Raw genomic sequence first — 25,430 nt, 5'->3', positions numbered from 1 at the left:
AATCATGAAAGATGAGCCAGCTCTGACATTTCTTATATGGTGCAAAAAACGCCAAGTTTTCCAATTCTATATACTTGATATGCTACTGCCATCATCTGTTAAATCTGATAGTACAAGCTGAATGGTCCACATAATGCTCACAGGACTAACTATGCTGTGGTACTTTATAAAACAAACTTAAAAAAAAATCACTTTTCTTACTACTATGAGCTTGACAGACACCAACAATATGAACTCTATATTCAAAGAACAGAAAAAATTTTATATGAAACTCTAGCTCTTATATACAACTTTTTAAAAAGTATATAAAATAGAGTATATAAAACATAAAAATTATGTAATAGATTCAAATACCAATCTCAAAACTTTCCTACTTTTCATCTTTTCATTTCCCCTTGAACTTGTTTTCTTTTATTCACTTAAAAAAGTCTTTCATTCCTTATTCTTTTCCTGAAAAAAAAATATTTTTGACATGATTATCACTTTTCTCCTTCCCCCCGCCAAAAAAATATATCTCTATTATAACAAATAAGCATGGTCAAGCAAAAATAACTTTGATGTAGCCAGTTATTACCACTATAAGTGGCCCTCATTCCATCCAGTATTTCTGTATTGGTGTAATGAGGTTGACTTGAATATGAAGGACTGTCTTGGAAGGAGAAAAGAATCAAAGAGCCACATGCCACCTGAAATAATTAGAAAATGAATGGGAATAGGGACTTAGATAATGGGGATGAGATTTTTATAGATTAATTCCATTTTTACATACATCTATGTATAAATTAGTTTATATACATATACTTATGATGATACTTCTTTATGTCTCTGTAGACTTAAATGAACATTTATAGAGAGAATGCAAGCACATACATCTTTGGTGCATTTTTCAGTTCATCTTCTTCCCCTGATTTCTTATCTTGCAACATGAAGTATAAACCCTGAGGCACTTCTAAGTTTTCTGACTTCACAGAATTGGAGCTTCACAAAGCAAGATTCCTAGTATGATTCCGTCCATTTACCATACCCTAGGGATGAATATGAATAATGGGATAACCATACATTTAGTGTGAGCTATTTATAAATGTTCTGTGGTGGTGAGAAAAATTCACATCCCTTAGATTCTGATGAGTTTTTAAAACTGTGATGGTTTCATAGAATTCATTGACTTTTAGTATGGATTTTGATGGGAAGGGTCAATCTGGTGCATAGTCATGTATGGTAGATGACCCCAATGATTCATATGAATTTTTAGTATCACTCTATTGGGCACTCAAGGGTACTTAATAGGGTTGAGGTAATTAGGTTAAGGGAATTGGTAAAGAATGGAGAAAAAGGAAGTAATCAATACAATCTCCTTATATAGTCTTAAAGTAGATTACAGGATAATGTCACTAAACTAGGAACACTCCACAAAGATTATCAATTAAAGTTCCTTTTTGCTTCATTGATCGACCATTTCCCAAATGTGTATCCAATGATTGTGATTCCTTTGGTAATATACTCATATTTTACTCTTCATGGAGCAAGCCATTTTAAACATTTTTCATATAATGAAATATATATATAATAAATAATTAGATCTACATATATAATTAGAGCTACATTTCTAATTCATGGTGCATTACATTTTATTGCACATATATGAAATATATCTAAATGGCATGTTACAAAAATTTTATACACATGTATGCATATTTGAATGTAAAAATTCAAGATACTAATATATCATTATTTGCTTTCTACTAAAGGGAAATATTCAAGTAAACACATTTTACTGAATGTTCTTAGGGTTTTAAGATCTAAGTACCTTAACCATCATCTAGTTTAGCCTGACTTCCCTGTGATGATACAGAGAAGCTATATATCAGAGAGGACAACTTGTCTTTTGAATAGAATGGCCTAGATTCTTGTTTTGACTCTATGAGCCTAGATAAGTCATTTAACCACTTTGTGCTCTTGGCAATCATTGGGGTCGTCTACCATACATGACTATGCACCAGATTGACCCTTCCCATTAAAATCCATACTAAAAGTCAATGAATCCTATGAAATCATCAGTTTTAAAAACTCATCAGAATCTAAGGGATGTGTATTTTTCTCACCACCACAGAACATTTATAAATAGCTCACACTAAATGTATGGTTATCCCATTATTCAAATTCATCCCTAGTGCTCTAAAACCTTTACAGAGGAAGAGTCTTCATCTGTAAGTTCCATATGCCAGTGTAATAATTAGGTCAAGTTTCTATTTCTGTCCCTATTCTAATTCCTTGGGAAAAACTAATTTCATGACTGGTTTTATTTTTCTCTCTATTCTTTTGATTTCTTTGAAGAAGAATAAATCAACAAATAATTAGTCTTGATCACTCTCACAAGAGTGGGAAGCATACCTTCCTTTCCTTGGTTGAAGGATGGAGCACTATGAGTGTAGACTATTTTATATGCTATCAGATGCAGTCATTTTGTTAGGTGATTGTTGCAGAAATTTTTCTTTGTTATTAGGAGGCATTTAATAGAAGAGTGCATACTAGGAAGCTATTCAAATGTCTTGTTTAAGCATAAATGAAAGTTATTACTTAGAAAAATATAAGGAGCAAACAACTGAAAAACACAAAAGGAATAAATAAGATTATATTCCAGATCAAATTAATTTAAGAAGCACCCAAACTTACTCAAAATACACCCAAAACTAAAACAATGAATACTTCACTTCACAATCAGGTAATTAACTACTATACTATAGTCTTTCCCTGTCCCTTCATGTTTGAATGGTTTTCATTAGTTTTTTTTCCCTGAAGATACCAACACATTAAAATAAAAAGCTACTAGGGGCGGCTAGGTGGCGTAGTGGATAAAGCATCGGGCCTGGAGTCAGGAGTACCTGGGTTCAAATCTGGTCTCAGACACTTAATAATTACCTAGCTGTATGGCCTTGGGCAAGCCACTTAACCCCTTCTGCCTTGCAAAAACCTAAATAAATAAATAAATAGATAGATAGATAGATAGATAGATAGATAGATAAATAAAGTGCTGCTGTCCCCTTAAAAGAAAGTTGATATAAGTATAAAATTATGTATAAGGGAAGAAACTGTTAATCCACAAAATCCCTACTTTAAGTGTTAGGATGCCTTGATGAAAAATCCTTGGAACTGGAGTAATGTGTCATTTATAAAATACAATATCAAAATAGTTGACAGAGTTATTCCTGAAATTGGAATGAGTATGGTGTTCCAATAAAACCCCCTGAGGAGGAACTACTTGGGTGGGGGAACAAGGAAAGATAGGTGGGATCTCCACTTTGATCTTGACCTAGGATTCCTTTTTTCTTCCCCTGCTTTCACTTTTAATTGGAGGAAGAACATGGAAAGTTTTCAAGTTTTTGAACTTCTCATCTTCTGATGGGTGCCATAGTTATCCCAAATCAATTGAGAGTAGTGTTAGTTGGGCAAGACAGACAGAATATAGATTCATGACTTCACAGGAAGCACAGCAAATAAGTGCTAAGATTTCCCAAGCACTTCTCAGTGGGGAGAAAATGATTTCTGGTGACTTGAACCTATAAATTAGCAGTTTACCACATGTACTCTCTAAACTTGAGACTATCTTCCCCTGAACTTGAGGATCCAAATTATCTCTCAGAGCCTCCATTTCAGGATGAGGCCCAAACAACTCTTCATTTGTACATTCCTTGAGGTCAGAGACTGTCTTTTGCCTTTTTAAAAGCTAGCTTAGAAATCTCTGTCTCTATCTATACATATACTGAATTTATTAAAATGGTACCACAAAAATAGCTGGCACAAAAAATGTCCCCAAACCCATGAAGCACTCTCCTATAAATTGGCAGTTAATAAAGATATATTGGGGCAGCTAGGTGACGCAGTGGCATAGAGCATTGGCCCTGGAATCAGGAGGACCTAAGTTCAAATTTGACCTCAGACACTTAATATTTAACTTGGGCAAGTCACTTGACCCTGTTGTCTTGGAAAAACAAAAAAATAAAAAAATAAAAATAAAGATCTATAAATCACCTACTGTGAGCCTGGAAGTACACTAAGAACTGGAGATTTATAGAAAGTCCCTGCCCTCAAAGAATTTACAATTCAGTTTCTGACTTATCAACTAAGTTGATAATCTCTAGGGAAGTACACTGGTGGGGGCTCAAGAACTAGAACTGTAAAAAAAAATACTTCCCTCCTTCCCTTCCTTTCCCCAGTCACTTAAGACTCTCCCTGGAGCTCTGAGGACTTAACTCATCAGTGGCAATGAGAGGTGGAATAAATGCCTCTGTACAAGTATAACAAGTAGAACTAAAGTCTAGTCCCTTTATTTTACAAAAAAGTGCTCAAATCACAGAAGCAGTGAATGACTCCTGAGACCAATCCTGGTCTCTGACTGTTCTTACTAGAGTTTATGAGGGAAAGGGTATTCAGGAAAGAGTGGAAAACCACAAAGGGAGAAATGCTGAGGAAAATAAGAGAGATAGGGTCTCCGAGGAAGGGAAGAAATAGATATGCACAGTGTTTAGCTTCTGCAGTATTAGTATTCTAGATCAGGTACATTAGAGGTTAAATAGACAATTTTTGTAGCCTGGCCTTAGTAACTGAAATACTACTGAATAATATTATTGATTAAAGGGAAAAATACTAATCGGGGTGGCTAGTTGGTGCAGTGGATAAAGCACCAGCCCTGGAAGAGTACAGTTCAAATGCAGTCTCAGACACTTAATAATTACCTAGCTGTGTGGCCTTGGGCAAACTATTTAACCCCATTTGCCTTGCAAAAACCTAAAAAATAAAAAAAGGAAAAATACTTCCTGACTTCCAAGTAACCTTTAAAGACACAATTTCTTTATAAATTGGGAGCTATATTGATTTCTTAAAAGTACATATAAGCATCTTTATCAGAAATTAATGTTCATTATATGGTTATTAGGAGCATATGGCGGCATTACTTTTATTATCCTCAAATTTGTGAGCAATATTATAGATAATATTTGATACCTGTTTTGGTTGCCTCCTAGCAGAGTTGTTTTGTGAAAATATAAAAGTATATTTTTACCAGACTTATATGTTTTTACCATTTTATATGTTTACCACTATGGTGGTGGTGGGGGGGGGGTTAAGGGAAGGAGAGAAAAAAATGTGGAACTCATCCCTTTGCATGCAATTGGGAAAATAAAATAAAATTTCAGTTGAAAAAGAGAAGAAAAAGATAATATGAAAGTACATAAAATGCATTTGCTTCTCAAATATTGGAGAAGTCACCCTTTGGAAGAGTGTCTTCTGTCAATACTATATAACTCTGTCTTGTTCTTCAGTGTTATTTGAACTGATAAAGTGGATGAGTACCCACTGGGGAAAAACTAACTGGGCTTTGAAAATGCACGATAGAATCATAGAACCTTGGAATTGAAAGGAACTGTAGAGATCATCATATTTCTTTTCCCTTACTTAGTAGGCAAGGGGAAAGCATTTGCCCATGGTTATTTCCCTTGTTATCAGCAGAGCCAGAATGTCACCCCAGGTATCTGGACTTCCAACAAAGCACCCTTTCTACTCATCCTACTACTTAATAGTCCAGTAAGTAGAGCCCTGAACTTAGGAGTCATACATATCAGCAATATTAACAGCTGACAAAAGTTCATAGTGCTTTAAGGTTTGCAAGTTTATTTTGCATAACTAGCTCATTCAAGCCTTGCAAGAACCCCTGTGGGTTGATATTCTAGTCATTATTTTCTCTTTACAGATGAGGAAACTAAGGTTCAGAGAAAGCATCTTGCCCAGGGTCAGAGTATCAGCATCAAGATATGAATCCAGATATTCCTGTCTCACAAGTCTAACCATTTCATTATATTCCAAAATTGCTTCTCCAAAGTTCTTCTCTAGAGTTGCTCTTACCAGTTGATGAATTAGTGTATTTTGTGTTTAGAATATTGTGTGTGTGTGCCTTTTATATCCTTGTAAGATACTACCTTATATAACCCACTAGAATTCATCACTAACAATTTCTGTACTTTGCCTTTTGCTTTTACATTTTTTTAACACCTCCATATCTAATTAGTGATTAGTAGTAATTAAAACTTTGAGAGAGAAGACTTATTTCAGTCTCCTTTACAAGTGCTGGCTCCACACTTGTGTAATGTTGCCAAACAGATAAGACAGATGTGTTTTGTTCATTGCTATTAAGTTAGCCCCAGTTACTGATAATCATTAGTTCTGGGTGACTTAATATAACAGGAATAGCACCCTTTTCTTAATTTGAACCTGCATTTCTAAGTTCATGCTTCAATTACTTTCTTGATAAGTTAGTAAGTGACTCAGTCTATTGGAAATTGCAAAGTCTTTTCCTTAATAAGAATTGGATGATATCCTTTTGATGAGCTCTTTCTCCTCTTTTAAACTTCTTCCCAAATGTAAATTCATTTGTGTATATATTAATGTAATTATTTTTTTAGATTGATCTTGAGTTACACTTTAGAAAGCCTACTTTTGGAAAAACTCCTCTTTTAATTGATCTGATAATTGTTTAGAATCTTACATCTTTTATTTACTCTTTGCATATTTGTATAAAACACATACAAATAATATTGCATAGCAGGAAATTGAAATGAATGTCAAACATTACCATAACATGTTAAACATTTCTCAGACTAACAAATTTGAGGACAATATAAAGTAACTGTGCTCCTAATAGTACCCATATGCTCCTAATAATAGCTAATCAACATTTTGTACATCCATTTCTTAAAAATTTTTTCTTTTTTTTACATATTTCTTAGCTGTGTCAACTCATAAATGAACTTAAACTCTGATTTTTATGATTAATTGATTTTCTATTTATTAACAATTTGAAAATACTAATTACAGGAATAGATCTACTACCACCATAATAAACTATTCATAGCATTTTTTTTTTTTTAGTTTTTGCAAGGCAATGGAGTTGAATGATTTGCCCAAGATCACACAGCTAGGTAATTATTAAGTGTCTGAGTTCAGATTTGAACTCAGTTCCTCCTTAATCCAGGGCCAGTGCTCTATCCACTGTGCCACCTAGCTGCCCACATAGCATTTATTTATAAAATACATATTAATCAAGGCAAGAGACAGACTTAATAGCACTAGTGTGTTTCTAAATATCTAACAACCAGCCCTTTGGGGGAAAAAATGTACACACAACACAATTTTAATTTTTATATAAATTATTGACATATTCTCTCTCTTTTTTTTAAAGATATTCAGGGTTAAGTGATTTGCCCATGGTCACATAGCTAGTAAGTATCTGAAGATGGATTTGAACTCAATTCCTACTGACTCCAGGGCAGTGCTCTATCCACTGCACTGTCTAGTTGCCCCTCTCCATCACTTTAAGTCTAGAAAGTCAACAAAACAATATTCCAAGTCTGGATTTGGAGCATTTATCGATTTCCAAAGGTGTATAGGCTCACAGTGAAAATTTAACAATGGGCTTTCATAAAATGGCAAAACTGGTTCTAGCATATATGTGCTTGGTAATGACATTGTCTGTTTTGAATAATGATTGATTTTAACTTTTTAAAGTCAAAGCTTTGGATTATTTCAAATGGTTTATTGCTGTTTATACTTAAAAATAAAAGAAGATATAGAGTAATAGAACTAACTTAATAGCATTTTAAACTAAACAATTTAAACTAATAACATTTAAACTAAATGCCTTTCCTGAGTAGCTTTTACTAACCTTTGGAGTATCCTTAGTTTCAGTTGTGAGTCCCCTGAGTCATCCTGTCATGTTCTCATTTTTTGAAACAGAAAATATAATTGGATGCAGTTTCTCCCCCTTCTTTCTGCTATATGTATTTCACACTTAACACTCTTGTCAATTTTCCTTTCATTTCAACTATCTGTCATCATTCAAATTTTTCTTTGGTGTCTATCACCAGAGTTGCCCATCACCTAGGCATTCTGACAGAGAAGATTAAGTTATAAACATAATAAATGAGAGACAGGGAGAATCTACTTTTCTCTGTGTTATTTTGGAGATTGAATAGCATGTTACTTGAGAATGTCTATGACAAAAAATTCCAGGTCACTGGATTATTCAAGAAGAGAAACAAGTCTGGTTTTTCAGTGTAAATATTAAAATTTATCACCTTTCTCTGATATATTTTATTGTTGCCTACTGACCTTATTCATTCTATATTCCTCTGATTCTGGCACATGATTCACAGTCTTCCATGCTAGCCATTTTACTTTTATCATCCTCAAAGACTTAAGTATACCCATTGATAACCCTTCTCTTTACCCTTTCTTCAAGTTTTTTGAACCCATCCATTTCTGCAATATCTAATTCACTCATCCAGATGGGTGATCATAACCTAGCACTAGCCATCAGTTGAAATTGTATTTTTAAAATCCTGCAAGCTAAACAACTCACCCTTTTGCTCATTCCATACATGTTCTCAGGTCTCATTATGCTTTCATTGTTCTGATTTTGGTTTCTTTCTCTGATTCTTCAACCACTTCAGTCATTATGCTCTCATTTCTACCCTTCAATCCCTTACTTCAGTCCTTTGTTCCTACTTTTGAACTGTCAAATTTTTCTGAAGGAAATCACAACATTTTGACCTTTGACATTAGATCCACTCTGAACTTAAATTATCTTACCTCATCTATCTTAGCATCTTTTTTAGTCAACCTCTTGATTATGCCATCTGTAGTAGCTGTTCCAACCTTCTGAAGTCCCAAATGCCCCCCCTTTTTTCTCCTCAGCAATTGATTTCACCTATTTTACTGAGAACATTGAAACCATCTCATGTGAGCTCTCTATTTTTTACTCATATTAATGTCTTCTGCTCTTTTCTTCCAGTATTAGATGAAAAGGCCTTCATTCTTATTAAATCCATCACTTCTGTTCACACGCTAAGAGGTCCATCCCTTCCAGTCTCCTCTATCACTTTGCTCCCTCTCTCTTCAGCTGCTCCTATCCTCTCTCTCTTCCTCTCCCTGGGGTCCTTGTCCTCAGCCTACCCACATGCTCAAGTCTTTATGTCCTAAAAAAACTTTCTCTTAACATCCCCATTAATATTTCATATTCATTTTCTGCTTTCTTTTACTTCCATATTCCTTATTGCTTCCCATTAGTCACCACCTCCATTCACTTTTTACCACCTTGAAAACTGGATGATAAAGCAGTGTTTGCTTTAAGGTAAGCCAAGTGAGCCAATGTAGAAAGCTGGAGTTAGGAAAAAGAGCAGGCATTCTTAGAGGGGGCATTCTGAGGAAGAGTTTAAACTTCAAGGAAGGGCAGGACTTAGATGGCCAAAGAGTTTTTCTAAGGGGATTTGTCAACTAGAGAATAAATGGAGGGAGGGAGAAAAGACCCTAACACAAAATTTATGGGAAATGTTCAGGAACTAATTAGGAGCCTAATTTGTCAATTTCTGAGGTGTGGCTAGATTCATTTATTGAGCAATAGCTATGTCTTAAGGCTTTTATATTGAATAAATTACTTTGTTAATTTGGCAGGGTTGTGTTGGATTAATAAAGAATTATTTATGTTTGTCTTTGGAACAGATTTCTTCCTTTCATATATTATTATTTAATGACTCAAAATGAGCTTCTAATATTCTTTCAAAGTTGTATGGGTTATTGAATCTGGCGGGACAAAAAATATACTTGTTTTTCTTAGTTTTGGCAGTGATGAATGGGGATAGAACAAAAAAGGAAAATGATTGATTGACTAGGAATGTAGGCATGTTTGTTTAAAAAAAATGTTTAGTCATCCTCTAATTTTTTTTTTCTTTTTGTATTTGTTCCATATGATCCTTAGTGGGCTGTTTTATTGTTTTTAAATCAGAAAAGTAGCTTCCTTGCCAATCTGGATAGTTTTTGACTTAATGATATCACTGAACATACACACACATGTCTTAACCTTTACCGTGTGTGTGAATGTGGATCTAGAAAGGATTTTTGGTTTTTAAGATCATGATGCTGTTTAATAATGAAATTAAATAGGTGACTTAGTTAATACCATTGTTTCTTTGCATGTTTGTATTAATGGACATTTTAAAATGCAGGAATGTTTTAGTTTATACAAACTTTGATAGATGTAAGCTTAAAAAAATTTAAATTGACTGAAATACAATTATTTTTTCTTTTCAAAAATAGCATTGCTATATGTATTTATCTATATCTATATTTATATCTAATAAATATTTTCAACTGGGAGAGAAAAGCTTCTCATCTTGCCATTTACGACTGTGTACCAGCTTCTTAGTCATAACAAACAAACAAAAAACAGTACTTGAATTAATTGATAGAAATGTAAATATCTGTCCATATAAATATTTCCCAAAATAATTTTTCCACAGAATAATTTGGGTTTAAACTTTATTACTGAAGTCTATAAATTTTGGCTTGAGTTTATTTGGGAAATTTTTGAAGAATAGTTTTAATATTAGAAAATGTATTAAATGTAATAACTTTTTGATATATAATTTTCTAATTGGGAAATATCTTGTAGTATGATGTTTCCCCATGTGGAAGACCCATATTTTTGCCATTCAAGATACTTAAAATTTCATTGAACACAGATTAGTAAATGACTATGGAGACACTTAGCTTTCTGATAAATCTGTTGTTGCATTGACTTCTGAGTCTTGCAATTATTTAGATATATGTCAGTTTCCAGTGTATCTCCTGTAGCATTCAAATAGTTAAGTATAACTTATTTTTATTTTTTTTTGAAGTATGTTTTAAAAATTAGAGTCTGGCACCATTAAAAATTATTACAATAACATTTCCCAATGGGATATGTATTTGTTTCAGAATTTAAAGTGAGGTGAGGAAGATTGACATTCTCATGATAACCTTATTTTAAGAAGTAGGGTCACATTTCTGAATTAATAGCATTGTATTAGTAGGAATTGTATCTGAGAGGTGCAATAGATTTTCAAGCTCATTCTATTCATTTTACAGGACATGAATGAGGCTCAAAGAAATTTAGTGACTTGTCCAAGTGATATATCCAATTCATTTTACTAGTTAGTAATAAAATCAGAACCAGGATTTCTGTCCTGTAATTCCTAGTTCCTTGCTCTAATGTTATTATGACTCTTCCCATAGGAGACCATATAAGTGACACTATGGTGTAATAGATAGGGCACTGCATCTGGAGGGAGAAGCCCTTGGTTCAGATCAGCCTCAGATACTCAGTAGCTGTGAACCTGGTGAAATTCTTAACTTCCTTGTACCTCAAATATTCTCATGTGTAGAATGAGAAATTTGGACCTAATGGCTTTCAAGGTTCATATCAGTTCTAAATTGATGATCCCATAATCCTATTTGCCTAATTTACCTAACATGTAGGTTTTTGGCTAAGTAATACACTGATATCCTAGTGACCATAATTTTGATTTCAACTCTGAAATTTGCTTTGTTTGGAGTTTGTTGCTGAAGTCTACTTTGTTCCTGATGTCCACTTGTTGCTGAAACTTCTCACCACTAAATTAAGTTTAGCTATAGCAACTTAACCATACAGGATTTCTATGAGGAATAACAGATTTAAAATGATACAGAATCATGTAATAAATATCAATTTATTATTACCCATTTTTCAAAGAGAGTGCTTTTCACTGATACTATGCCCTAAGCTCTAGGATATTGTCTTATTCCTTATTTTAAAAGTTAGAGTTGGATAAATTATTTTTTAAAATCTTTTTTAAAGGTGGACCTGATGACAACTTAATTGAAGGTGGAGGAACCAAATTTGTTTGCAAACCTGGAGCCCGAAACATAACTGTCATATTCCATCCATTACTCAGGTAAGGTAGAATGTATGATTGGTATGTATTTTTATTATTTATGCCAATGTGTTGAATGCCATTAGTGTTATTTTTCTTTATTGTACATGACTTAAAAAAAGACCTGTACCATTCTCTACAGAGTATTTCTATAAAAGTTAGCACAATAGAATGAAGTAAATCTTCCAAGTGTCTCCTCAGCTCTCCAAAGGACGAATTCCTACATGTTTGCATTTGATATTATATTTTTTCTGAGATAATGCGTCCCTAATTTACACTATGAAGATCCTTTGTGAATCACAAGGATTTTGAACAAATATGGTTGTCTCTCCAGTCTAGGGGAGAAAAAAGCAAGGATAATGCATTAATCAAATTTTCATTTTTTTTATGATGAAAACCAACTTGGGAGTATGTGGGGTGAAATCAAAAAGCAGTTTGTACTTAATAGTATCCCATCTTTTAGCTTTAATGTTTCTCCTGTCTATTTGCTTGTTAGTTTATATTTTCATGGAATTTCCTCAAATCATCATAGGTATGACATCATAGCCTGCCAATTGAAAATGAGACCTTTTGTAATCTCATTCAGTTGTATAAACTTTACTTTTTGAATTTTTCTGAGGTATTTTAAATGATATTTCCTTTTACTACAAGTTTCTATTTTACTTTTTTCAGACATCAATGTAAATACTGATACAGAATTTTGCTAATATGCTTTTATTAGAGTATTGTAGATTTTCTCAAATTCTTGTTTTATTTTTTAATCTCTCTTTATCCTATGCTTTTTCATCTTTCTCTACCCCCAACAATACAAAATAAAAGCAGGTCTCTATACCTCTTAGGAAAACGTAATGAAATTCTTTTATCTGTTCTTATTATTATAATTGTTAAATGTTCAACTCAAATAATCTCATCCCCTTAGTGAGTCAAGCTCTTTCTTATTAAATATAAAGCTTGTTAAATTAATTTTACATGGCATTTTAAATAAACTTAATTATTATAAGATAAATAATTAATTTTTAATTTTTGTATTATATTTTTCTCCAATCACATGCAAAGATAGTTTTCAACTTTCATCTTTTTTAGGTTTTGAGTTCTCCCTTTCCTTATTCCCCACCCCCATGAGAGTCAGTAATCTCATATAGGTTGTACATATGCAATCATGTTTAACATATTTTAATATTAGTCATATTGTGAACAAAGAATCAGAACTAAAGGGAAAGAACCATGAGAAAGAAAGAAAAATATAAAACAAGTTTTAAAAAGTGAAAAATAGTATATTTTAATCTACATTCAGACACCATAATTTTTTTCCTCTGGATATGGATGGTATTTTCCACCTTAAGTCTAAAAGGTAAATAATTATTATAAACATTTAAACATATGTGATTTATTATCTTTAGGGTTTATATCTTATTTTTTAAAATAATTTTAATAGTATTTTAATTTTTCCCCAATTCCATTTTGAATTGCATTTTTCCCAATTGCATTTTGAATGTTTTCAACATTCATTTTGTAAGATTTTGAATTCTAAATTTTTCTTGTTCTCTCCCTTCTCCCCCCTCCACCCCCCCACAGACAGCAAGAATTGTATAATTATGTTAAATATATTTCAACATTAGTCATGTGATGGAAGGATCCAAACAAAAGAGGTAAATCATTAGAAAGGAAAAGCAAAAAAAAACTGAAAATAGTATGCTTTGTTCTCTTTTCAGACTACATAGTTCTTTCTCTGGATATGGTTTAACATGTTTTTTAGCATAGCATTTTCCATCACTAGGCTTTTGGAATTGTCTTGGATCAAAGAAAAGCTAAGTTTTATCAGAGTTGATCTTCTCACAATGTTGCTGTTACTGTACACAATGTTCTTCTGGTTTTTCTCACTTCACTTAGCATCAGTTCATGCAAATCATTCCAGGTTTATCTGCCTATTCATCATTTCTTACCAACAGAATAGTTTTCCATTGTATTCAAATATCACAACTTGTTCAACCATTCCAATTCTTTGCCATCACAGAAATGAGCTGTTAAAAATATTTTAGTACTTGTGGATCCTTTTCCCTTTTAATAATCTTTTTTGAGATACAAATTTAATTGTGATATTGCTGGATCAAAGGGTATACAGAGTTTTATAACCTTTGGGGCATAATTTGTGGCTTATCTTTTACCAAATCAAAACTTTTGATTTATGTGTTTTATTTCATTGACTCATGTCAATGGACACATTTTTGATTAAAATTAGTCTTTATTTTACGTTTGCTATTGTGCTTGATACAGTATTCCAGGTGCCTGCCTTCCTTCCTTAAATTTTGCATACAGCATTTTGATAACCAAAAATCTCAGCTCTATAAATTTCTCAAAGTTTATTTTGAATTTCTTTAACTGACATAAAATTCTATTTTTTTAAATATTATAATGTCATTTTAATGTATTTCAGAAAGTTGGCATTTTAAATGAATATATACCAAGTCAGTAATATTTACAGTTGATCAGCCTCTCATTCTTTTATCATAATCAAATATCATATTTATTATTAGCCATAACATTTTTCTGTGGTTTCTCTAAAGACACAGATGAGTTAAAACTATTTCTCACTTTCTAGTTAATCATTAGATTATTTTAAATCTAATTGCATTTAAAGTTGTTTCCTCAAAAAAAAAAGATATGTAAAATGTATGTTACCAATTATTAAGGTCATGAACTTATTTTTTAAAGAAGCCTGATTGCTCTTAGTATTCTATCCCTTCTAGAATGTTCTTTATAATTCTAGAACTGCTGTTAATCTCCTCTCGAGGAGAATTCCTCTATTCTCCCTCTTCATTTTATTACCCTGTGAAATACAGCAACCAAGACCCTTGTTTGTACATAGTATGAAGTAGTAACTTATTTAATTTTATATTCAATATATGTTCCTTAGATCTTTGTCCAAGGCCTGTTGTCTCTCAGAAGATAAAATTGTAGAAAGCAAGAAACATATATGTTCAGCTCCCTTTATATTATACATATATATATTAAATATAATTAGACACCTAATGGATGCTTATGGTGATTAGAGCTCATCTAATCTCTTTCCTTGGCTGTGAACCCACCTGAACAAAGACCTTTGCAGATAGATGGCCTCCTATCCTCTTCTTAAATGGATTCCATTATCTCTTCTCCAGAAGTACAGACCCTGAAGATGATACCTCTTATGTGCTCTCTTTGTTTTCTACCTAGATATTTGTCATTTGTCAGCTTCTACCAGAAGCCTTCGGGAGAAATGGATGAGTTCATTTTGATTAATGGAATTTACTTTATTCTCCTGGGTCTTTAATTTAGGGGTGGGAAGGGAAATATGGTAATGATGAAGTTTGTATGACATATTTTTTCCTCTTTGGCGTGAAGATTTGGTCTGCATTCAGATTTCTTCATTGCATAAATGACTGGTAATTAATAGCCGCTATGTAAATAAACTGTGAGTGAGGAATATTTCAGAGACATCTAACCACTCTCTGACACAGAGAAACACTTGTTATGATGAGCTGCACAGTGGGATCATTTGTCAAAGGTATTCTGATATTCCTCTTTGACTGGTATTAGTAGTATAAGTAAAAAAAGGGGAATTCCCTTTTTTTCTTATATTTAATTTCTTCTTCACATCCTTTTCCCAAGTTTTGCAACTTGGTGCTAAGTAGACTTGGATTCTAATTAAGTCTACTTTCATTGTTGGACCTCTATGTCTCTCTAGGCAGTTAAATGAAACATTTTGAGCTTAATTTTCCCATCTTTAAAATGGGAATGATGGTGCTATTGTTAATCTTACAGTGTTTTGTAGGATGAAATAAGTTATGTGAAAATGCTTTATGGTAGCAAAATTTTATGCGGATAGACAGGTTTTTTTCTGTTTTCACTTTTTTAATAAAATTACCTTGTAAAATAATTGTTTTCCAGTGAGTGTTATTCTTAATAACTGTCATTGAAATCCTTTATTAACATCTTTACTTCATAGACAAGTTATTTGTCATGGTAAATTTACAGATGCAATCATCATCTTAGATTTGACATAAATGTACTTACAAATTCATGCTTTTGGATATAAATATATTAACTAAGGAAGTTTCACTTTCTGACATTCCATCATCATTGTGGGAGAAAAATACAAGACTAGACCATGAGTCAATGAAATAAAACACATAAGCTAAAAAGAGGGATGAACCTCAAAAAAGAAAAGGATCCCAGTTATAAATTGGAGGGAGTGTTGCATAGTGTAATGTGAGATAATCTTAAAGCCTAGGAGATCTGGGTTTATGTCCTGTCTCTGATACATACTGGCTAAATGATGCTAAAGGAATCACAACCCTTAAAGCTCCATCAATCTCTTAGAGAATAAGTTGCAAAGCAGGTACAGGCTTGCAATGATAAAGGGAGTTTATTTACCCAGGAATCCTCTGTCAATGAAATCAAAATCCTAATCCTATAACTGAAGGGAGTGAACACTTCCTTTATTTCTTGCCCAACTCATAATTACGGCTGAGTAAAACTAGGAAATTTGGAGCACTAAATGCTTCCCTTCATCTGATTTTGAACAGAAAGGACAACTTACTATATACTTCTAGATGATTTTCAGAAGTGCAGAAGGAATCTTAAGTCTTAGATTGGGTATTCTCTTAGTTTATTTGCTTCTGCTGACTTTTGAAAGTCACTTGATTCTTCAGGGTAATAATGACTAGACATATGCTTTGTGAAATACATTTATTACAAGACAATTGATGAACAGATGTCTTGTGTCTTAGGGGTGGCAGAGGAGAAGGCAGTAGGCTAAAGATGTTGAGAATGATGGCATTTTAAATTGCAAAAATGTCAGTGATCCTCATATTGTAGACTAGTTGTAGGACCCTGAATACAGTGTGGTGATCATCTCTCTTTATTAAGGACAGCTATATTCATTAAAATCAGACAGCAAGTGAAAGCATTCTGGCATGGAACACAAAGTCAAATGCACTGGGTGAAAAGGCAAGTTTGTGACAGAACAAGGGGCACTAGACTGTCAAGGTCCCCAGTTTTCTTGCTGCTAGGCAGCAGCCATGCTTGCCAGCTGCCTGGTTGCCTTAAGGTTAACTGTGGTAGAATAGCAAAGTTGTAATCACATTATCTAATTTCAGAGAAGGGGAACTTGTTAAAAAGAAAACATCTTGCTTTGTCTTGAAACCAAAATATGTCTGGGAAGCCATCTTAGGCTTACCCTTTTGATCACGATTGGTGTGTGTATGAGTATGAGAAGGGGGCTGAAAGGATAATTTGTGAGCATTGCAGAAACAAGGCACAGGACATTGTAAAGCATCATCAGGAAGAACGGTCTCCAAGGAGCAACATGTAATGGCAAAGCAGTTTGCAAAGTAAATTACACTGACAGCTTGGATTTTTCTGTCAGAAGTAGCATTTTATTCATTATAAGGAGTGCATGCTAAAAGAGTAGATTACAATATAGTCATATTGGCAAACAAAATAGGATTGTAGAAGAATCATGTGCAAGCAAAGATCTTTTTTGGAATGAAAAGTGCACCTTTTTGAGAAAAAGGAGACTATTTTTGACTCCTTAGAAGAGTTATTTGTCTTGCCTAAAAAACTTTTCTTTTTAAATGAAGAGGCCAAAGATTTACTCATGTCAGCTAGTTGATTCCTTACCTACTCTTTCCCCTGGGAGGAATCAGTGGTATCTTATCCAGGATCTCTGTCACAGAGGTTAACATTTGCAATCCTTTAGTTTGTGCAGTCTCTGGACCCACAAGATAAATAAGAAAACAAGGTAAAAAGTCAAAGGGAAGAGTCAAAACAAACAAGCCTAAAGAAACAACTAGGATCCCTTTTGAAGAAATTAAATTGTTTCAAAGGTATAGAGAACCTTTTGAAACTTCATTATGTAGGAAATCTCAATATAAATAGAATTACAGAAGTCTTAAGTAGTCATTTGGGGGGATAAAATCTGTATTCTTGGTCTTAATGGTCTATCCTTTGCTTCCCAGAGTAAGATAAAGAATCTTTTGAAAAGATATTAGACTTTGTAAGTTGGTTTTCTAAAGTGCAATGGGAAATGTAAGTGGAAATCTCAAAGGGGATTTATTTACATGGGAAGAAGTTACAATGTAGCAAATATAATTTCTTGAGTACCTACTGAGTTCAGAGTCCTGTCCAGGGTAGATAAAGCAATCTCACTGCCAAGCAACTTAGAGGCTAAGAAGGAGGATGACACCAATAAAAATAGCTATAATTGTAGTGTTAAAAGTACACTAGAGAGGTTCATAAGACTTGAGAGAGGTTATTATCAACCAGCACATCAAGGAAAGTTTTCCAGAGGACTTTTCATTTGACTTTTGATTCAAAAGCTGGGTTAGTATTTAATAGACAAAGTGAAGAAAGGGAGACATTCCAGTCAGAAAACAGTTTAAACAAAAGTGAGAAAGCTCAATGTGTTTGGGGACATCATACAGATGTTTTGCTATGGGATAGAGAAAGGCAGCTAAAGGATTCAGCTGCAAAAACCTAATGGATTTCTAGTTTCTGACAAAAATATATATATGATTATGATTCTTACACATATGTGAAATTACTGCGAGGGATTTCTGACATCCATACATTTTATAATGCCAACAAATTTGACAGAATATGTTTTGATTGGAGACCAGGAAAGCCTTTTTGCCGGTCTATTCTGTAGCATAAGAAAAAGACCCTTCTATCTGAGTCTTCTGTCCAATGTTGGCTATGTCACTGATATTTTTTCCTTACTGTTTATTCTAGAAGGAGGAAAAGAGAAGGTTTTTAAAATATAAGCCCAATAAAGTAAATATTCCTGGTATTTTCTAAAGATTTTTTGGTATATCTGCTGTGATGATGACAAATACTTGTTTTTTTTATATATTATTTTATAATTAATTTATTTATTTTCATCCAAATGCACATGTATATTTTTTAAGTTAAAAAATTTCCTTCCATCCTCCCTTACCACCCCCCCTCCCCTTAGCAGTGAATACTCAGGTTAGCATTGTAAGTACATATTTTTGATAAATATGTTTACAGATTAGTTATTTTTAGTATGAGGTAGTAGGATTAAGGGAAAGAGATACATAAGAGATAATTTTTATAAAGTGTTCATCAGATTCTGAGGGTTGTTTTTTGCTTTTTTGTTTTTTTTTATATTTTGTTTTATTTTGTTTTTCTTCCTCTGGATGAAGATAACATTGTCTATAGTCAGTCTAATATAGTTGTCCTAACTCTGAACTGCTGAGAGCAAGCACTTGTTCTTGCCTCAGTAAGATTTACTCCACCTTGGGTATCTCTTCCAAATTCTAGGTCTTTCTGGGGAGAGTATGTTCCTTATCTTCAGCTATATTAGTGACTCCTCTATGGATCTTCCCTTGTACTGGGACTTACAAATAGAAATAGGGTTTTGTTCAAGAAAAAGATTTAATGGAATGACCAAGTATCTGGACTGAGAGCAAAGTCAACTATTTCCAATCCTTTTTTCCAGTCATCACTGGCATAGAGGGATTGTGTTAACTCCATTGATGCTAGGGGAAAAAAAGAAGGCCAATTCTGACTATAGAAGCAAAATTTGAACTCAGGTTATTATTCCCAGTACATTAGTGACCAGATGGGATTTTTCCTTTGCCTTTTATTATATTGTCATTGAAATTAAGATTTTTGAAAACTTATATGTTTACAAAACAAAGATAGATCTTTCTTACCTAATCTGAGACCATTTGTTATGTGTGCTAAATCTATAATTTGTCTTCTGCACCACAGGACCAAAATGCACCTATTCATTTAGCCTAGAAATGTGCTACTGATCAGGGTTAATTTGTTTTTCAAATGTGAATCTGTAATAGGATGTCAGGTAACCATGTGGTGAAGTGTGAAAATTAGACCCTGACTTTAGGTAGGAGTCATGACCTCTTTGGTCTTAGGAGTTCTTTTAGAGGAATCATCTCAGGTGAGGGGCACACTTTCTCTGCAATTTCTAGTCTTAGAAACTCATCTGAGGCACTGAAAGGTAAAAATCACCCAGTAAGGACAAGGTATACTCCACTTAAAGTAAACATTTTCTTGGGAGTAGTTATCAGAGATCTCAAAATTGCAAGTAACCACAGGGGTCAACTGGTACAGTCCCTCTACCTTTAAGCAAGCATTTTAAAAGATGAGACCTATGTGCTTTGGAGATAGTGACTTGCCTTAGGCCACATAGCTAGTTAGTGGCACAAATGATGTAGTAATCTCTCTCCTCATAGCAGAGCTTTTTTTTAGGTTTTTTTGCAAGGCAATGTGGTTCATTGGCTTGCCTGAGGCCACACAGGTAGGGAATTATTAAGTGTCTGAGGCCAGCTTTGAACTCCTGACTCCAGGGCCAGTGCTCTATCTACTGCACCATGTAGCCGCCCCATATTAGAGCTTTTTTAAAAAACATCTTCATATTAGTTTTACTGTTAGTGAAATGTAGTTTTCTTCCCTATTGCTTACTATACTACAGGGACTTTGCTATTTAATTGATGACTGAGTAAAGAAGATTCTTTGATACAAATCCATGATAAACCAGAATACAGAAATGGGTGGCGGCTGTTGCAAAAGATGTTAGGCTTTTTTGCTGCCTTAATCTCACTTTTTTTTTGTAAGCTAGAGCAGCAGTGTCTAACTTGGACACCACCTAGTAATTTGCCTTGTGATTGAAATAGAGGTAGAAGCGCTTGATGTCCACAAACAGGAGATAGACCATCTCTCTATTATTTGATAGTAACTGTGATTATTGGCCTTGTCAGCCCTTCTATTTTTAACCACATCCATGTAATTTACCACTTTGTAAGGTGGGAAGCAGGAAATAATAAGTGGATGGTAAGTAGTGTAGATTCAAAATGTTTCCATATTCTTTTTTTTTTGGGGGGGGGGGGCAGGACATTGGGGTTAAGTGATTTGCCCGTGGCCACACAACCAGGTAATTATTAAATGTCTAAATTGGATTTGAATTCAGGTCCTCCTGACTCCAGGCCAGTACTCTATACACTGCACCATCTAATTGTCTCATATATTCCTTTTCTAGAAATTCAATAAATCTATCTATCTACAGCCATCTTGTGTATGTTAACTAGTGTGCTATGCTCTGGAATGTAAAAGTGAAACAATCTTTGCCCTCCAAGGGTTTCCATTTTACTGAGAAAATGCTTTTTCTTTGCAATCTACTAATTCACAGTTTGCTTTCATTAAATTCAGTTTGGTACTTTTTAACTAAGATGTTAAGAATAATCTGTTCTCTGAATTTGGGGGTTCTATTGAGAAAGAAGCTTAAAATAAATACCTTTGAAACCCATATTAATTCTTCTAGTGTGCCTTCAGGACCTTTAAGTTGTCTATTCAAAGTCAGATATTTATAATACTACATAATATTAGGCAAAGCAGGGCTTACAGTGAAACTTTTTTATTTATTTCATTTGATTTAGACATATAACATCTTAATTTATGATGTACTTGATTTGAACTAGTCCATATATCAACAAATATAGTTCAGACTTTTTGTCAATTTATACATCTCTTTGCTGTCTCCATTCTTAAGTAGTGAAGCCTTACTAATTATACCTTTTTAATATGTACATATGTAGCTATATTAGACATAATATCATAGACTTCCGGTCAAGATGGTGGAGAGATTACAGGCACAGTTCTAAAGTCTCCTGATCTTTCCCCATCTGTCATATGAAACAAACCACTTAAAAGAAATCTGACCCATAAAACCCAGAAAGAAGAGCCAGGAGAAAGAACATCTACCTCAGGATTTGTCTCCTTCAGCAGCACTGGAGGAATTCCAGGGGTGAGTCTGGGTGGAGAGGGCAGATCAGCCTCAGATCAGGCAGATTAGCAGGTGAATTGTAGCCAGGGAGTCTGAGGGCCCGAGAACCGGACCTGCTGGATCAGCAGTAGGGCTAGACGACCGGGGTTGGAATCAACTAGGGAGCAGGGGCACTGACCCTCTGGAGCTTGCCAACAGGGCTGGGGAGAGAATTCCGGTACAGGATAGCTTGGGACACACCATCCCTGGGTTCCTCTGGTCTAAGGAACTCTGAATCCATGCCTCCTTTGAAGCTAAGGCCTCTTCTCAGAACAAACAATTGCAGACTACATCTGCCTCAGGCACAGGTGTGTGAGAGCAGAAGAACCAGCCCAGCTGACAATAGGGAGAAGGATGACCTCAGGCCAGGGCAAAAAGCCCACCATTGATTGAAAGCAAAAGGACTCATTAGCTCCAAATCCTCCCTTCAAGCTAAGGGAGAGGGCCTCAATCAAGGTCACAGACATTCCAGAGAAAGCAACCATCACCTCCTACTGGCCATCCAGAGAAATTGCACTCAGTGAGTAAAGCCTCTAGGGATCCCATGCCCCTGTGAACCAGCCCCTCCCCAACTCAAGGTCTTAGCAAAATGAAGAAGAGTTAGTGGAAAGGTGGATCCATAGAAAAATTCTTGGAAGGGAAAGACCCTAACTCAGAGAGACCTAGAACCTCTGAGGAGAATATGACCTGGTCTTCAATACAGAAAGACTTCCTTGAAGAAATAAGGAAGGAGTTTAAAAATCAACTGGAAAATTTTGGGAGAGACAATTAATACCTTGCAACAAGAAAACAAATCCTTAAAAAATACAATTGGACAAATACAAAACAAGACTAAATCTCTCAGATCATCAACTGGACAAATACAAAATGAGAATAATTCTCTCAGATCCTCAATTGGACAAATGCAAAAAGAAAATAATCCTTTCAAAACTTCAATTTGTCAAATGGAAAGCTCTTTCAAAAGTAGAATGGACCAATTGGAAAAGGATTGCAAAAGGTTAATGAAGAAAACTCCTCTTTAAAAAAAAGAATGGAGTCTGCAGAAACTAATAACTCCATGAGACAGCAAAAGTCAGTTAAACAAAACCAAAAAAATAGAAAAAATAGAAGAAAATGTAAAACACCTCATCAGCAAAACCACTGACCTTGAGAATAGGTCGAGGAGGGACAACCTGAAAATTATAGGACTTCCTGAAAACATTGAAGAGGAAAAAAAGCCTGGACTTAATATTACAGGATCTAGTGATGGAAAACTTCCCTGATATCATGAAACCAGAGGGCAAAGTAGTGACTGAAAGAATATATCAATCCCCTCCAGAAAAAGATCCTAAAATGAAAACACCAAGGAATGTTGTAGCCAAATTCCATAACTATCAGATAAAAGAGAAAATCTTGCAAGCAGCCAGAAAGAAACAATTTAAATATCAAGGAGCAACAGTAAGGATTACTCAGGATCTGGCTGCATCAACATTAAGGGATCTAATGAGATATTTTGAAGAGCAAGGGAGCTTGGACTGCAGCCAAGAATCCACTATCCTGCAAAACTGAGCCTTCTCTTCCAGAGGAAAAAGATGGACATTTAATGAAATGGAAGAATTTCAAAAATTCCTGATGAAAAGACCAGTGCTAAATAGAAAATTTGGACATCAAACAGGAGGTACAAGCGATACATGAAAAGGTTAAAGGGGGGGGGGCGGTCAAAAAAAAAGCTATCCAATAAGGCAAAACTGGCTATATTCCAGCATGGGGAAAAGATTCTCAGAAATCTTGAGAATTGTAACTCTAACAGAAAGAATATACCTATCCAGAAGTGATGAACATTCATGACCTATCCATGAGACTGGATGTAACTGACTTTAACCCCACTTGGGAGAAAGACTAATAAATCTCAAGAATTTTAACTCTGTTAGACAAAATGTACTTAGCTATAAGTGATAGATACTCATAATTTTCTATGACTCAGATTGAATGATCTAAAAAACACTACCTCCTTAAAAAGGGGGACAGGAAAGAAATAAAACTCTCACTCTTTGCAGATGACATGATGGTCTACCTAGAGAATCCCAAGAAATCATCCAAAAAACTACTGGAAACAATTAGCGATTTTAGCAAAGTTGCAGGTTATAAAATAAACCCTCATAAATCCTCAACTTTTCTATATGTGTCTAGCAAGAAACAGCAGGAAGAGCTAGAAAGAGAAATCCCATTCAAAGTAACCTCAGACAATATAAAATATTTGGGAGTCTATTTACCAAGACAGACTCAGAATCTTTTTGAAAACAATTATAAAACACTTCTCACACAAATTAAATCAGATTTAAATAACTGGGCAAATATCAACTGCTCATGGATAGGTAGAGCTAATATGATAAAAATGACAATTCTACCAAAACTAAACTACCTGTTTAGTGCCCTACCAATCAAAATTCCAAAAAATTACTTTAATGAGTTAGAAAAAATTTTAAGTAAATTCATATGGATAAATAAAAAGTCAAGAATTGCCAGGAGCTTAATGAAAAAAAAGTGCAAAAGAAGGTGGCTTAGCCCTACCTGATCTAAAATTATATTATAAAGCATCAGTCATCAAAACTATTTGGTATTGGCTAAGAAATAGAGTAGTGGACCAGTGGAATAGACTAGGTGTAAAAGCAGGAGATGATTATAGTAATCTGCTTTTTGATAAACCCAAAGAGTCCATCCATTGGGATAAAAACTACCTCTTTGATAAAAAAAAACTGCTGGGATAATTGGAAGTTAGTATGGAAGAAATTTAGATTAGACCAACACCTCACACCCTTTACCAAGATAGATCCAAATAGTTACAGGGCTTAGACATAAAAAACAATACTATAAGCAAATTAGAAGATCAAGGACTAGTTTACCTGTCAGATCTATGGAAAGGGAAGCAGTTTATGACTAAGGAAGAGTTGGAGAACATCATCAAAAACCAATTAGATGATTTCAATTACATTAAATTAAAAAGCTTTTGCATACATAAAAACCAATGTAACCAAGATCAAAAGAAATGTAGTAAATTGGGAAACAATCTTTACAACTAATGATTCTGACAAAGGACTCATTTCTAAAATATACAGAGAACTGAGTCATTTTTAAAACAAAAAGCCATTCCCCAATTGACAAATGGTCAAAGGATATGCAAAGGCAATTTACAGATGAGGAGATCAAAGCAATCCATAGCCATATGAAAAAATGCTCTAAATCATTAATTATTAGAGAAATGCAAATTAAAGCTTCTCTGAGGTACCACCTCACACCTCTCAGATTGGCCAATATGACCAGGAAGGATAATGATCATTGTTGGAAGGGATGTGGGAAATCTGGGACACTATTACACTGTGGGTGGAGCTGTGAACTCATTCAACCTTTCTGGAGAGCAAAGGGCAACAAAAATGTACATACCCTTTGATCAAGCAATACCACTACTGGGTCTATACCCTGAAGAGATGATGAAAAAGGGTTAAAAACATCACTTGCACAAAAATAGTCATAGCAGCCCTGTTTGTGGTGGCAAGAATTGGGAATCAATTAAATGTCCATCAATTGGGGAATGGCTTAGCAAACTGTGGTATATGTATGTCATGGAACACTATTGTTCTATTAGAAACCAGGAGGTTTGGGATTTCAGGGAAGCCTGGAGGGATTTGCATGAACTGATGCTGAGTGAGATGAGCAGAACCAGTACAGAACCAGTACACCCTAACAGCAACATGGGGTGATGTTCAACCTTGAAGGACTCACTCATTCCATCAGTGCAACAATTGGGAACAATTTTGGGCTGTCCACAAAGG

The 25,430-nt window shown here is 34.3% G+C and overlaps 1 protein-coding gene across 3 annotated transcripts in view; it reads left to right on the top strand.

Annotated features, from left to right (window-relative positions):
* EXOC4 (exocyst complex component 4) overlaps positions 1–25,430 on the top strand; it is a 914,582-nt gene that overhangs the window by 415,081 nt on the left and 474,071 nt on the right. For all 3 annotated transcript variants that reach the window (XM_074193663.1, XM_074193664.1, XM_074193665.1), the window contains one exon: positions 11,702–11,798. In XM_074193663.1, the coding sequence (XP_074049764.1) occupies positions 11,702–11,798 (97 nt within the window). The remainder of the gene's footprint in view (positions 1–11,701; positions 11,799–25,430) is intronic.

This window comes from Macrotis lagotis, chromosome 7, assembly GCF_037893015.1.
Source record: "Macrotis lagotis isolate mMagLag1 chromosome 7, bilby.v1.9.chrom.fasta, whole genome shotgun sequence".
Taxonomy (NCBI): Eukaryota; Metazoa; Chordata; class Mammalia; order Peramelemorphia; family Peramelidae; genus Macrotis; species Macrotis lagotis.
Note: the sequence above shows the minus strand (reverse complement) of the source record. Positions and strands in the feature narration are given on the sequence as shown.